At 35.7% G+C, this 15,577-nt stretch overlaps 1 protein-coding gene across 1 annotated transcript in view; it reads left to right on the top strand.

Annotated features, from left to right (window-relative positions):
* The window catches only part of LOC148878139 (pentatricopeptide repeat-containing protein At4g21880, mitochondrial-like), a 66,604-nt gene that overhangs the window by 24,276 nt on the left and 26,751 nt on the right, over positions 1-15,577 (top strand). The window contains exons 6-9 of the mRNA XM_088971868.1: positions 9,294-9,401; positions 12,471-12,584; positions 13,672-13,767; positions 14,105-14,203. Coding sequence (XP_088827994.1) covers positions 9,294-9,401; positions 12,471-12,584; positions 13,672-13,767; positions 14,105-14,203 — 417 coding nt within the window. The remainder of the gene's footprint in view (positions 1-9,293; positions 9,402-12,470; positions 12,585-13,671; positions 13,768-14,104; positions 14,204-15,577) is intronic.

The raw sequence follows: 15,577 nt of genomic DNA, 5'->3' as shown, positions 1-15,577 counted from the left end.
TTGTTTCATATGATTTGCTTCCTGGACGTGATAAAATCACCTTAGCCGATGGTTCTCTTGCCCCTATTTTTGGCAAGGGAACCATCAAGGCTACAGATTCCTTGTTCCTACCTTCTGCCCTTCATGTACTTAGACTAAATACAAATTTGTTATCTGTAAGTAGTCTAACCAAGTCATTAAACTATTGTGTAACCTTCTTTCCTTCCTACTGTGTTTTTCAGGATCTGGAGTCTTAGAAGGTGATTGGGAGTGGCCATGAGGCGAACGAAATATACCTGCTTGATACTCCGGGACAATGCCCTGATCATCCTGGGAATGTTGCTTTTGAGTATGTTTCTTCAGAGTCTATTAGTCGAATTATGTTGTGTCATATTCGTTTGGGTCATCTTTCTTTTTCTGCTTTGAGTCATTTATTCCCTAAACTATTTAAGGGAATTAGTTTGTCCAGTCTTCATTGTGAATCTTGTGAGTTGTCAAAGCATTGTAGAAACATTTATCCTTTGAGCAATAAAAGATTTTCTTTTCCTTTTAATATTGTGCACTCTGATGTGTGGGGGGCCTTACCACTTACCCTCTATGGGTGGCTACAAATATTTTATCTTGTTTATTGATGATTTTTCTCGGTTCACTTGGATATTCCTGATGAAATCCCGTGATGAAGTTCCCAGACTTGTAAGACAATTCCATGCATTTGTTCTAACCCAGTTTGATACCAGGATTAAAATTTTTACATCTGACAATGCAAAAGAATATTTTGAGAAGAACTTATCCTGCTATCTCTCTGACATGGGGGTTATTCATCAAAGTTCTTGTGTTAGGACCCCAGAACAGAATGGAGTTGCCGAAAGAAAAAATAGGCATATCGTTGAAGTTGCAAGAAGTATTTTGTTTGCTTCACATGTTCCTACAAGGTTTTGGGGTGATACTGTTCTCACTGCTACCTACCTTATAAACCGTATGCAATCCAGGGTTTTAGGGTTCAAGTCTCCCTTCAATCTCCTTCATCCGGACAAGGACCTTTTTCCTATTCCTCTTCGTGTCTTTGGCTGCACCTGTTATGTATATGTTCAAAGTGTCCAAAGGCATAAATTTGAACCAAAAGCCCACAAGTGTATCTTCCTTGGTTATTCCCCAAAACAGAAGGGTTACCGTTGTTTTGATCTAAAAACTTGCACTCGATATGTCTCAATGGATGTCACCTTTGATGAGCTTTCTCCCTTTTATGGTTCCTCTCTGGAAGGACATTGTCCACAGGGGGAGGATTTGTCACAGGTGTTTGCTCTTCTTCTTCCTGTCCCGGTGGAGTCTTTTGATGAGTTTGCTTCTCTTTCAAATGAATAAAGGAAGGATCAATAGTTCCATTCTCCCTGTCCCAATGTTCTTCATCCTTTACCTCTTCGTCCTATCCTCAATCCCAAGGTGTATCAAAGGCAAAGATCCAGAAATGAGCAGGTTGTTTCCCTTACAACGCATGAGCCTCATGCACTTCCAGTCACAGATGAGACAACAAGTACTGTTTCAGCCCCCTTGGAGCCATCTTTCCTTGACCTTGATATTCCCATTGCTGTTAGGAAAAGAAAACGGAAGTGTACTGCACATTGCATTTCCAAACACCTTTCTTAAAGTCTGCTTTCCCCTTCATACTTGGCCTATCTCTCTTCTGTTGCCTTTAACCCTATTCCCAGGTCTGTGTCAGAAGCTCTTAATATTCTAGAATGGAGGGATGCTATGAGATCTGAAATTGATGCCCTACACAAGAATGACACTTGGGAAGTGGTTGATTTGCCTGAAGGTAAGAATCCAGTTGGTTGCAAGTGGGTCTTTACCATCAAATATCAGGCTGATGACACCATTGAGAGGTACAAGGCCAGGCTGGTTGCAAAAGGCTATATACAAACATATGGGATTGATTATCTGGAGACCTTTGCACTTGTTGCCAAGATGACATCTGTGAGGGTTCTTCTATCTCTAGCTGCTCACTCTGGCTGGCCCCTTTATCAATTGGATGTAAAGAATGCATTTCTGAATGGTGAATTACATGAGGAGGTTTATATGTCTCTTCCTCTAGGGATGTATGGAACAGATATGAAAGGAAATGTATGCAGGCTGAAGAAATCTCTTTATGGACTAAAATAGTCCCCTAGAGCATGGTTTGAGAGATTTAGAACAACACTTGTTAACTTTGGCTATGTACAGACACAGTCTGATCATACTCTTTTTGTAAAGAGGAGTGGACCTCTGGCAGTATACCTCATTGTGTATGTAGATGATATTGTTGTGACTGGTAATGATGTTTCAGGAATTCATGATCTCAAATATTTCCTCCATACAGAGTTTGAGATTAAAGATTTGGGGGAATTTAGATACTTCCTTGGCATAGAAGTTGCTAGATCCAAGGATGAGATTCTTATCTCCCAAAGGAAGTATGTTCTTGACTTGATCTCTAAAACTGGGAAGATGGGTGCTAGACCAGTTGCTACTCCTATTGATATGAGTCATTAACTCTCTGCTTCAGATGGAACATTGTTAGAAGACAAAAGAGTCTTTCAGATACTTCTTGGGAAACTTCTGTACCTATGCATGACTTGGCCAGATATTGCATATGCTGTTAGTTGCATTAGCCAATTCATGCATGCTCCTCGAGACACTCATATGGCAGCAGAGCGAATCCTATGTTATTTGAAGGGCTCTCTAGGAAAGGGAATTCTGTTTGCCAAGCATGGTCATATGAAACTTGAAGCCTATACTGATGCTGACTGGGCTGGAAACATTGATGACAGAAGATCTATTTCTGGGTATTGCAGCTTGGTGTCTGGTAATGTTGTTTCTTGGAGAAGTAAGAAACAATTGGTTGTTGCTCGATCTTCAGTAGAAGCAGAATACAGGGCCATGGCACATGGAGTTTCTGAACTATTGTGGCTAAAATCATTGATGGAGGACCTAGGGGTTGAGCATGACAAGCCAATGATGTTGTACTGTGATAATCGGGCCGCCATCAACATTGCTCACAACCCAGTGCAACATGATAGAACTAAGCATATTGAAGTCGATAGACACTTTATTCGAGAAAGAGTCTCTTCGGGTGAAGTATGTCTTCTTTTCATCACATCTGAATGACAGTTAGCAGATTTTCTCACCAAGGGCATTCCCAAGGCAAAACTTCAGCATGATACTGGCAAGCTTGGCATGATTGACATCTATGCTCAGCTTGAGGGAGAGTGTAGAGAAGATGGGCCGAATGGCCCATAGGCTGTTTATCCTTTCTTACTGTTTATGTTCCTTTCTATAATGGGCCTTATTCTGGGCCCATCCTTTCTATGTTATGTTCTTTGTAATTTCTTGCCCAACTAAGGGCCTCCTTGTAATTATTCAAATTTAACTTAATAAAATAGTGTTAGGGTGTTAGAGAGAGAGGAAGGGTTCGAAACTCTCATACTCTAAACCCTTATTGCCACCATCTCCTTCTTCACCTTCTATTCCATAGAATAAGTATTTTTTGCTGTTCTTTTCGATTTCTTTTGATTTCTGCATCTATTCTAAACAGTCCCACACTCTCAAGGACTGTTTTTCTTCTAAATCAAATATTACTATTTTGCAAAAATAGGGAAGCCCAGAAGATGCAAATATCTTTACATGGTTAATGATCAGAAGAGCCAAATACAAGGAAAACAAGCCTTATGAATGGAAGGGTCACTACACCACAAGAAGGAAAAAACAAAAGACTGAAAGAATACCCAAGGGAGGGACCATTGAATTGAGCTTCACAACTTTGCATTTGTTTTAATTACCCCTAATTACCCTTATCACTTATTCTTAGTATTACTTGGTGTTTTTTGTACCGTAATTTGTTAATTGGAGATCTCATGTGGCATCATCAATTTACAGCAAATAGGTAGGGGTCCTACAACTTTCGTGTCTGGTGGTGCTCTTCATAGGTGAAGAAAAGCGATTTGGGTGATTAAAGATGATGAATATGGGCAGAAAAGCAAGTATACAACTTGCTTTCCACAAAAGAATGACTAAGAATCTAGATTCCAGTGAGGAACATTTTCTTTTTTTAATTTTTTGATTGGTAGAAAGCACTTTAGAATTAAGAAAAAATAGTAGAAATCTTTCTGTCAGTACATACAGCAGTAGATAGATTATTTAGAGGCAGAAATGAGTGGAGAGAGAGAGACCTGGCTACAACTAGAATTCACTTAATGAAACTTCTGTTCATCAAATAAACTCTTCTAACTTTTAATTACTATGACTTTATTTATCGGGTCAATAAAAGGGCTTGGATATTCCTTTCTTAACTCCAATTCCAATTAGGAAATTGGCCAGAATTAACTTTTAATTGCATTAAAACTAAGGAAAGCAGAGGCATGAACCCCCACAATGAGAGAACCAGAATTACAACTGAGCCCAAAATATAGATTCCCTGTCCACCTCCACCCCTAGCTTAGCTAACCCATCAGCAAACGAATTAGCAGATCTCTTCACCCAGCTGAACTTTATTTCCATGTCCTTAACCAGCCATCTGAATTTTCTCATTTTGTTGTTGTATGCAGCCACCCTACCACCACCTCTGAATCCCCTTCAATTGCAAGCCTTCTAATGTTCCCTTTGCTCTTTGGGCACCTTCCAAAACTGCAAAGATCTCAGCCCTGAAAGAACCACCGCTCCTGATTGGGCCTGAGAACTGAGATAAAACAGTCCCATTCTCATCCCTAGATACACCCCCTATGCCTGACTGCCCAGGATTCCCTCTACTATTACCATCAAAGTTCAGCTTTATAAATCCAGTGGGGGGAGGGGTCCAAGACAAGCTTAGACCCGTTTTGACCTGGGAACTGCTAGTAATCTCTATCCAATTCCTTAGCAGATCATCCATAGTAAAATCTGTGAATAGGTCCTATGATTTCAGCCACTGAACTACCCTGATGTGAATCAGCTCTATCAAAATTTCAACACTTCTCTCTCTTCCAGAGAAAAGTCTTGAATTCCTTTCTCCCCAAACTGACCAGCACACTGCAGCCCTTAGGCATCTCCACATAGTTCTGCCCCTTTTCAAATGCCACCTGAAAAAAGAACAAAAAAAGGCTCTGCATCTACAGGGGGGTTCTATCCAAGCCTGAAGAGAAAGGCCCATTTCCTAAAAGTTTTGGCAACCTGGCAAGAAATCAAAAGGTGAAAACCAGTCTCCCAATCAGCTTTACAAAGAATACACCTATGAGGGGATAAACAAGTCTTGGGTCTCTTTCTTTGAAGAAGATCATTAGTGTTGATTCTATTCAGAAATAATTTTCAACAAAAACTTCCAACTAGGGGTGATCATGGGCCGGGCTGGGCTGGGCTTTGCCTTCATAACAATGGGCTTAGGCTAGGCTCGGGCCCGGCCCGACCCGCATTATGGGCCTAAAAATATAAGCCCAGGCCTGGCTCTACATGGGCCCGGGTTGGGCCGGGCCAAGATTCCGGGCCTAATTATTGTATTTCAGTTCCAAAATTTAACAATTATACTTTTTTTTTCACTTATTGTCGTGGAGACTATAGTAACATGCAAGAAACTTTAAACTTAATATCAAGATAAAAGTTTTTAGCATAGTTATTGATAAAAAAAAGTTAAAAGCTTCTAACGTAAAAGAAATTAAATAATTATACCTTGTAATTTATAAGTTTCAATTGGTCATTAGTATGCTAAAAATGATAATTTTAACAAACCAATTCTTCTATCAACCAAAAATCAACCTAGAACCTATAATATCTATCAAAAAATAAACATTCATTGTCATGTAATATCCACAAAACAACTTTAAACATCTCTATAAGGGCTCCATCTATATGGGGCTCCATCTCTGTAAGGTGCAGTACTACAGTGGGTTTTTACTTTTTTTTTTTTTGTGAGGGAGAGATTGGGCGGTGGTTTTGTGAAATTGGTGAGAGAGAGAGAGAGAGAGAGAGTTAAGAAGATTAGGGTTTAGTAATTTCTATCAATGTTTTAAAACGTGGAGCTGTGACGTGAGGCATTCCACTACCTAGAGGCATGAGGCATAGTTCAAAACGCAAGAGGCGTAAGCCTCCCGAACACAAGGAGGCATAAGCCTCCTTAAAAGGAGGGGGGTTAGGAGGAGGATGAAGAGGAAGGGGGCATCTCATTTTTTTTTTAATTTTTAATAAAAAACTTTTATATTAAGAAGGACAGAGATGCATAACATTAGTTGAAGGGGGGGTCTTGTCTTTTCTTCCCTTCCCTTCCCTTCCCATTTCTTTTCTTTCTTTTTCTTTCCTTTTCTTTTCTATTTTTCTTCTCTTTCTTTTTCTTTCCCTTCCCTTTCTTTTCCTTTCATTTCCTTTCTTTTTTCTTCTTCTTTTTTTTTTTTCTGTCTTTTTATATAAGATGTGCATGAGGCGTACGCCTCTAGCACCTGAGGCGTACGCCTTAGAGCGTTTTGGGCGCCTCCAGGCATACACCTCCCACGCCTTTTAAAACACTGATTTCTATATTTCATTAAATGCTAGATTAGAATTTGGTAAGATCTAGGAGACCAGCCATTGGCTTAAAATCTTTAATTTCCTACAAATCTCTATTTAATATATAAAACATCAATTATCAAATATTTTAAATAATATATATACATAAAGAAGAAAAAAAAAGAAGAGTAAGAAATTTGATGGAAGGGGTTACTGGTGTGGTTCTGATCTTGTTAAGGACCAATAGTCAAGGATCTTGGCACTTGGCAGTACTGAAACATAATACAGGAGATAAGAAGCTTAGAAAGGAGCTGGGGACTTCTCTTAGTTTCAAAGCTCAGCATACTGCTTGGCTGATGCAAAAGGCACATAGGAACCAATGTTTTTGGTGATGTGTGGCTCATTGTGACACTAGCAAGTGCACTAGCCGTTCAAGTAATAAAGTAGTGAGTGAAGTATCGTTCCCACGAGGATTTAGGAAACAATTACCAATACTAAATTGAGCACTTCTTATCTGATCAACAAATAAATCAAAACTCTAATGAAAGCTAAGAAATCCTAAATTAAAATCTATCTAAATCATTGGCCCAATTGCCTTCAATTCAGGTTAGAAGAGTAAGCAGTAAATGTCAATCTCAGAATTCAGCAATCTATCAATTTGGATCATTCGAATGAATCATGATTGAGCCTTGGTTTGGTGAAACCCCAAGGTCATGAACAGCCTCTCTCAAGTGCATGTTCATCCTATGCATGAGTGACGGTTCTTCTATCTCTAGCAAGAATCTAATCCCCATGCATGCATTTCTTCAAACACTTCTAAGGCATCAATTCAAATCTGAATTGATCACCAACTGAATTGTGCAAGTTATCTCTAACTTTGCACTCAATTCAGTTCTTGAATAGTAGATCTGAATTCCTAGAGTCTCTCTCAAGCACTCTAGGAATTCCAAGCTGTAGATTAATTCGCCCAATCTGAAAATTGCAGATCTGAATTCTCTTTCAAGCAATTCAGATCTTGCAATCTCAGATCTGAGAATTCAGATCTGAGTTTTGAAGGTTAGTTGGCCGAATTAATCTACAATCACACCCTTATTCAAGAAACTTCAAATACAATGCATGACCATTTGAATGAATAAAAAAGAATTAGATTGCTGAACTGAAATTTTACAAGCTGAAATACATCAAGGAAGAATGGAAACAAGGAGAAAGAAGAAAGAACATATAACTAAGAAACTGAATTCAAATCAAAAGAGAATGAAACTACAAATGATTTATTACAGAAGATCTTTGAATCACAAACTCTCAATTCGAACTCACCTTCTTCTTCTAGCTTGCTTGTCTTGAACTTCCTTTAGCCCTTCTTCTTCTTCTTCCTTGCGCCTAGCCTTCTTCTCTTCTCTTCTCTCAAGGTGGCCGAACCTCTAAGAGTGGGAGAGCCTTCCTCTCAAGCAATTGAACACCTTTCTCCCCTCCTAGAGGCCTCCTTATATAGTTTTTCAAAGGGGCTCTTGCCCCTTCTTGAAGCCTCTAGAATGGGGTGTATTACACCCCTCATGAACCTTCTAGAGTGCTCCCTCCTTCTCTTCAAGAAACTTCTAGGAGTTGCCGCCCCTAGCTCCCTTTGGGCTACAACTTAGCTTGCTTTTGAGCTCAAGTGGGCTACACTCTAGGCTGTTATTTGGGCTAAAAATGGGCTGGGCCGAAATTTCCTTCTTGCTAGGCTTCTTCCCTTGGATTTTCCAAAGAGTTTCACTTGCTCTTCTTGGGCCGAATGAAATTCTCTTGCTTTCATGGCTGGGCCGGGCTGAACTTGATAAATTTTGGGCTTTCTTTTCTTGCTTTTGCCTTCTTTTTGTTGATTTGGCTCCCCCTGAAATCTTTCTTGCAATCAAGCTAAAATAGGGCAAAATCTAATTAAACCATCATAAAATTTCATGCAAAAACCTCATAAAATATAGATAAATTGTAGGTTCATCATTTGGCGTCAGTAATAAGAGTAAGAAATGTAAGCATTAATAGAAAGGTTTAGGTCACAGATGCTAGTGTAAAAAAAGAGATGCTTATATGTAATTCATTTTTTATTTCATGACCAATAAAATTTAATGATTAGTAATAACATGCCATTAACTTTTTTAAAATCTAATTCTCTCTAATACGACTCTTCAAACCACTATGAGCCTTCAAGAAAATTATTCCCATTCCTTATACACCAACAAGCTGGAAAATAATTTGAAAGACTCAAAAATATCAATACATACATCACCTAGAACTTTGGAATTACCACTAGTTCAAGAATGTGAAGAAATTTGGTTTGTTCTTCCATGGTATCTTTCTTTGCCTCTGCACTTTCTTCATCAATTATGTCAATATTGGTGTCTTCACTTCTAAGGTTATGCACTTTTGAACCATTGAAAAATGTTTCAGGCTTTCAGTGCTGAGATTCTGTGGCAAATTACCAGCCAGAATTGTAATAAGAACAATAATTGCATTCTGAGTGATTGGATTTCAGCATCTTGGTTCTTCCATAATTTTTTATTTCTCTTTTTGCTAGGGTTAGGTAATCATTTTTAACCAGAAACGTAATACACAAGTAATGTTGTCAGTATGAGGCTATCTTATCTCTCTCCTTCTCTCTTGTTAACAAGAGTTCTTTTTTTTTTTCAATAAGTTACTGTTTCCTTTTGATCTGTATTTTAAGCATTTTCATGGTATTTGAAGCTTACTATGCAGTCATTTGTTCTTTTCTTCCTAATGCAAGGTTATTCTATCCATTGTATGTGCCTTTAATTATTTTTTTTGTTATGATCTCCTTGTGTGCTGACTATTCAATTTTGAAGGTTGAGGACATTGCTTTGAAGTTCAGGGACTTGCATGAGATGCTCAAAGTAACACCTTCATCCACATCATATGAGAAGCTCATTATGTATTGCTGTGATTCATGCAAGGTATGATCAGTCTTATTATCTAAGAATTAAATCTATTGCAAGTAATACATTTATTCTTCAAACTTGTTGGATATAAGGGTTTTTTGTAGTGCTAAGAAAAGGAGGATAGCAAAAGATCCAATTAGAAGACACTGGGAATTTTCGATTTTCAGTGACTGATATAATAAGTGCGTGGAATGAAGTGGCACAGTTCTCTAAAGAAAAGCTTAGGGTGATCATGGAATGGAAACCCCCAGCAAGTAATAAAATAAGGCCAAATTTTGATGGGAGTTCCATGGGAAATCTGGGAATGGCAGGTATTGGAGGTGGTTCTAGAGATTCTTTAAGCAGGCTTATGGTTTTGTATTTGGGACCTATAGGGGATGGAGATTCACTGAAAGCAGAACTGATGGATTTGTTGCAAGGTTTAAGGTTTGTAAGCAATCTATCTTCCAGCACCTGGAAGTAGAAGGGACTCTAGTTATCTCCTGTACAGGCAGTATTGTCATGTGCCTTGAATCTACAGGCATGCTCTAGGGAAATAGAAAGCCTGTCAAAGGAGTTGAATACCCCCTTCAGTTGGGTAAGACGCACTGCAAATAGGGTATGTGGTAGTTAGAAAAACAGGGAGTTTATAGCCAATAGCTGTTTTGGGCATTGTTGTAACTCTTTATTTGGGCATTGGTTTATTAACTATTTGTACATTTAGGTGGGTGAGTATCTAATCTGTTGTACATAACTTCATTCACAAATTAATAAAATTTCTTGCTGATCCAAAAAAGATCCATTTAGAAGACAAAAGAGGACTTGGCAATCTCAGGGTTTCTTGACAAGTAACAAGAAAAATTTTATGAAGGGAAAAAAGAACTGAATACAGCCTAACGGCAGGTGTTAAGATGACACCCCCCAAACCACAAACTACTTCTAACCACCTAGAACAGCAAAAAGCAGGGAGAGAAAACAAGAAATTACACCACTCTTGCACAGCAACCGCAACACCACCGACACAGATACTAGGCATAGGTCAAACTTCCACCCCACCAAACTCTTCTGGGCCTCCTTTCTCATACCAAAATTCTCCCCCTAAAGCTTCAGGAACCTTTCTCAAGCTTTTTCTTATTTCCTCTTTCTCTTGAATATTTGGGCTGCGTTTTGTTTGTGGGAAGATTTTGGTGGGATGGGAAAGGGAAAATGGGTGGAAAATTTTCATGTTCCATTGTTTGGTTGCAAAAGGGAAAATAGTGGGAAAATCCACTTCAGTAATATTTTTATTATTTTATATTGTACTATTTTTAATTATTAATATTTTAATCAAATAATCTTATAATTAATTAATATTGATAATTATCTAATTAATTAATAATTAGTATTTTAAAATATATTTTATTAATTTTTACTCTGAATTAATTAATGATTTTATTTTTACTATTAATTATTTTTATTGAATCATTAATTAGATTAACAATAAAATCCTTATTTATTTATTTATTTATTAATTACTTAGTTAATTAATTATTAACTATTTTTTGTTAATTTTTAGTTAATTAATACTACTATTTATTATTTAGTATTTTATTATTAATTAGATATTAATTATTTAAAATTCATAGTTATTTAATTGGTTATTTTAATTAATTAATATTTTACATTTGATTAGTTTATAAGTTATTATTAATATTATGTTTTATTAATACCCATGAATTAATTAATAATTTTAATATTTTAATATTAGTTATTCATAAATTATCAAATTATTTTTCATTGATAAATTATTTTTAATTAAACTATTAAATAATTATTTAATGATTTAATTCATTAGTAAATTAATTAATTATTAAATATTTTGTTATTAGTTCTTAATTATTTAGTGATATTTTTATGATGTAGTATTTTGTTGTTAATTATTATTTTCTAATTAATTACTAAAATTAATTAATATTTTAATTTTTATTACTTTATATTTTATTATTAATATTTTATTTTATTAATATTTATGACCTAATTATAGTAGAAATCTGCTGAATTAAAAAATCTGTAAAAGAAAAGATATTTTCTTGAAGAAGAGGAGAGGGAGAAGAAGAAGAGGAAGAAATTTGAGAAAGAAAAAGAGAGCTTAATTCTGGCTGCCCCCTTCACTAGTATTTATATTAAAAATATAAAGTGGAGTGCAATGACTAATATGCCCTTATAGGGCGGAAGCATCTAAAAACACATAAAAGACTTAGGAAACAATCAATAAAGGACCTAACATAAATGCTGTGGTCCCCACTTCCTTTATAACAATTAACATATAAAAAATTAACCGTTAAATCTACACAAAACTGATTAAATCCTCAACAATTATTATGTTAATTTTTTATTCTAAAAAAATTAGTTATTAAATAATTTATTGATTCATATTTGTTTATTTTAAGTTATTTATTAATTTTTTAATTAAATTATTTTATTATTATGTCTTTAAATAATTAATAACTTATTTATGGGTCATGGGTCAAGTATTAACTCTTAAAAATACTACAAGGAATGTGCTTGTTTTTGTTAAATAATTTTCCTCCTACATCCCCACTTGTTTCCCACCAAAATGGTGGGACTCCACATCTCAAGAATTGTGATCTATATTCCCAACTTTTGCCATCCCATCTCATGACACCCAACAAACCAAACATGGGAAGGGAGGAATATTCCAGATTTTCCCTTCCCATCCACAAACCAAATGGAGCCTTATAAGATGTTTTATCTGGGCAAGGAGCTACTAGAATCCTATTATACTGGGGGGTTGTTTCTTTGATGCGGCAGGGGGGGGGTTAATTTCTAGCTTGTAACTTGCTAGAAAGATGGGGGAAAGGAAATTTGGGGTAGTGGAGGCTGACCTAATATTGTTGGGGTGGTAGGCACAAATACAACCTGTATACTATTCCTTACTACAAATTAAAAGAAAAACCACTGTTTAGTTACTCTTCAACAAAAAGTTTTTGGAGATGAGATTATTTTTTCCTGAGATGTTGTAGTGCCCTGAGGGAATCTATTTTTTTCCCTTCTACTTTTAGCTTCAACACTTCAAGTGATGGGCATATTTGTTTTTGTTTGCAGGTGCATGAAGCTCTGAGTTTAGTTGAGCAAATGTTTCAGTCGGGTTTGACCTTATCTGTGGACACCTTCAATTCCATTCTAAGGGCAAGTGGGGAGAGCTATGAATTTGATTTGGTAGGTCCTAATGGTTCATTTTATATAAACCAAATGATAAGTTTGATGTCATTTCTGGTCTTATTTGTGTATGTTGTAATTGTTAAAGTGATATCTATCTTATTTGATAGTCATCAAGTGAAACTACAGTATGAGAATGTCCTTTTTCGCCTTGCCTATGTGTATCTCCATGGAATCTTAGGATATCAACACATGAAATTTGCTTTTTTTTGGTTGTATATGAATTTTTCCATGAATGAATATGGGACTCACTGCATATATGATATCAGTTGTTCTGCAATATATGATTATCTAGGCATCAAAAGACATCCCCATGTGTTATACTTTCTTGTGCAATATATGATTATCTAGGCATCAAAAGACATCCCCATGTGTGATACTTTCACATGGATCACTGTTATTATGCTTTTGGTCTTTCTTATTTCTGATCTTTAGTTGTTGAGTGGTTTATTATAATAGTGTGTAAGTTGTAGAGGTATTTCTGTCTCTTTGTATTAAACATAACATGTAAAATGTTGGAAGAAGTCTGACTGCCCTTTTATTTATTTATTTGATGGGTAACTTTGACTTTATATATTGAATATGGGAGAGAATAAAGAATGAAAAATGTACAAATATGCCAAGTATTTGTCATCTTAGTATGATCACTGCCACCTAATCCCCCCTTCTCATTTATTACGTTTCATAGTTCCTTAACTGTTCTCAAAGCAACTATGTATCTCTTTAGTTTTACCTGGGCATCTATTCTCTTCCTCTTATTTTCTCTTCTTCTCTTTTATTATTTCTCTTCTTTTTCTTCAGTTTGCTCACTCTGTATTAGTGAAATATTTTTAAATTCAATAGTTAGAAATGCTTGTTTAAATTTACCTATTCTTGAATTGTCTTTTCTTGTAACCTCTTTTGATGAATGCCCAGATTTCATATTTTAGAATCTTTTAATATGGATTATGGATCTACTATGTTATGTGTTCTAGTTATTTTTTCTATTGTTTCCTGATATTGATCCTATATAAATGAAACCACTTATTTGGAACTTGAATAAAATTTAAAATGTTCTATTTTACTTATTCCATATTTTTATCTGAAGGTTCATCAAATGTATTCAGCAATGCAACGTCATAACTTGAAGCCAAATGCTGAGACATTTAGGAGCATGATAAATTTATGTGTAAGAATGAAAGATGTAAGTTTACACATATAATTTTTTTCCCTTGTATTTGAATATATAGTTTCATTCTTGATTTTTAACAAAGGATAACATGAAGATAAGGGGAAAAAAATAGATATGGTCATTATTTCTTGAAAGTTTTCTTTTGGAGGAGGGTGAATCTGGAAAGTGCAACTATCCAACCATCAGCTGGAAAGAAAAAGAACCACACAGATACTTAAAGTATATAAACTTTAGTGGAAAAGAAGATCTCCAATACATGTCATCCCTCAATTCTACTAGAAGTTTTATGTATTTATTTTTTCTGAAATTGAGGTGTCTTTCATAAATCTTTTCCTTTTTCCCTTTGTAGTTTGAAGGTGCATATCAAATGTTAAAAGATTCGGAAGGAATGAATATAATGCCCACAACAAACATGTACAATGCCATAATGGCTGGATATTTTAGAGAGGTAAGTAATTTTATCTTGAGAGGCAAGAAGTTTCTTAGAGTTGTTTTATGGTGCTATTCTGTTTTATTTGTTTATTTCTTACAGAAATCCAGAAGTTTCTTTTTTCTTTTTCCTGCACAAATTGCGTTTATATCTTTTTGTTTGTTACATGGTACATGATACAGATGAATTCAATTATCTTCTATTGTTAGTTTTTGGTCAACCATTCCATTATGCTACTGTCATGCCTGAGCCATGAAAGGATTAAACATTACATAACATATATGTGTTGTATAAGTTGCTGCTTATGTGTTGATTGCATAGAAGCTTAAAGATTTTCTTTTTTTTTTGTTGGAAGTTGCCAAATTGTCCAAAGGCAAAATCTTCGAGAACAATTAAAAAGAATCCTTAGATAAGTTGCTTCTTTTGGCCGCAATTATGAATGAACTCGAAGTTAGCTCTGGGGTCTCTATTTTCCGTTTTGATGATAAAAGGGCTATTCTGGTCTCTGGATACTGGTCTGGACTTGTTTGGGTTTGCATGAACTCGTTTGGTGTATGCATAGTTTTTAAGGCGCCAAGGTGAGGCTAGGTGACAGGGGGGCACCTTGTCGCCTAGTCGACGAGGCGGGCGCCTTGGCGATGGATTTTTTTTTTAAGTAAAACCATATATCCTAGGGTAGTTCCCTAGGTTCCATAACCATCTTTCCTTCATAATTATCCATAATTTTCATAAGACAAGTATAAAGTTCATGTTTTAAGTTTAGAAAATCAACATTTTATGAGAAGAAAAGGAACAAAGGAAAGAAAATTAAAAAAATATAGGGGCTTAACCCCTACTTCTGTTATAGGAAAAGAAGAAAATAAAAGGTGGAAGAAGAAGATCTATAAGAAGAAAATGTGTTTGATTAGACAAAATTTTAAGTTCTACCCTTGCTTATTGGTTCAGGTTCTGAAATCTTTGAGGATTCGATCAAGGATAAAAACTTCGATACGACACGCCCCGTATCGGGTGTATTGTATTGTATCTTTGGTGCCCCAACACACATGTTTACAGGTGTTTTCGGGAACCCATATTTTAAAATAATATATATATGTATATATATATATATATATATTTAAAAATGAAATTGAAAACAAAGAAACAAGTAGGGGGTGTATCGTTATAAGTATTGATACACCTCTGCCTATACACAGAGGTGTATCGATACTTTGAACCATGGGTTCGATATAGCAGTTAGCAAGGTTCAAAGTATTGGAAGTGCAAGGTGTATTGGAAAGGTAATTTTAAGAGACGTATTGACATATGCTTTGGAAACACATAGATACGGACAAAAAATCAGGATACGCATGGATACAGTAGAAAATCCAAAAAAATCCTTAAAAAATATGAACA

The sequence above is a fragment of the Nelumbo lutea genome, chromosome 1, assembly GCF_056320005.1.
Source record: "Nelumbo lutea isolate HS-2025 chromosome 1, American lotus-T2T, whole genome shotgun sequence".
Lineage (NCBI taxonomy): Eukaryota > Viridiplantae > Streptophyta > Magnoliopsida > Proteales > Nelumbonaceae > Nelumbo > Nelumbo lutea.
The sequence above is the reverse complement of the archived record's forward strand: the minus strand, read 5'-3'. Positions and strand labels throughout refer to the sequence as shown.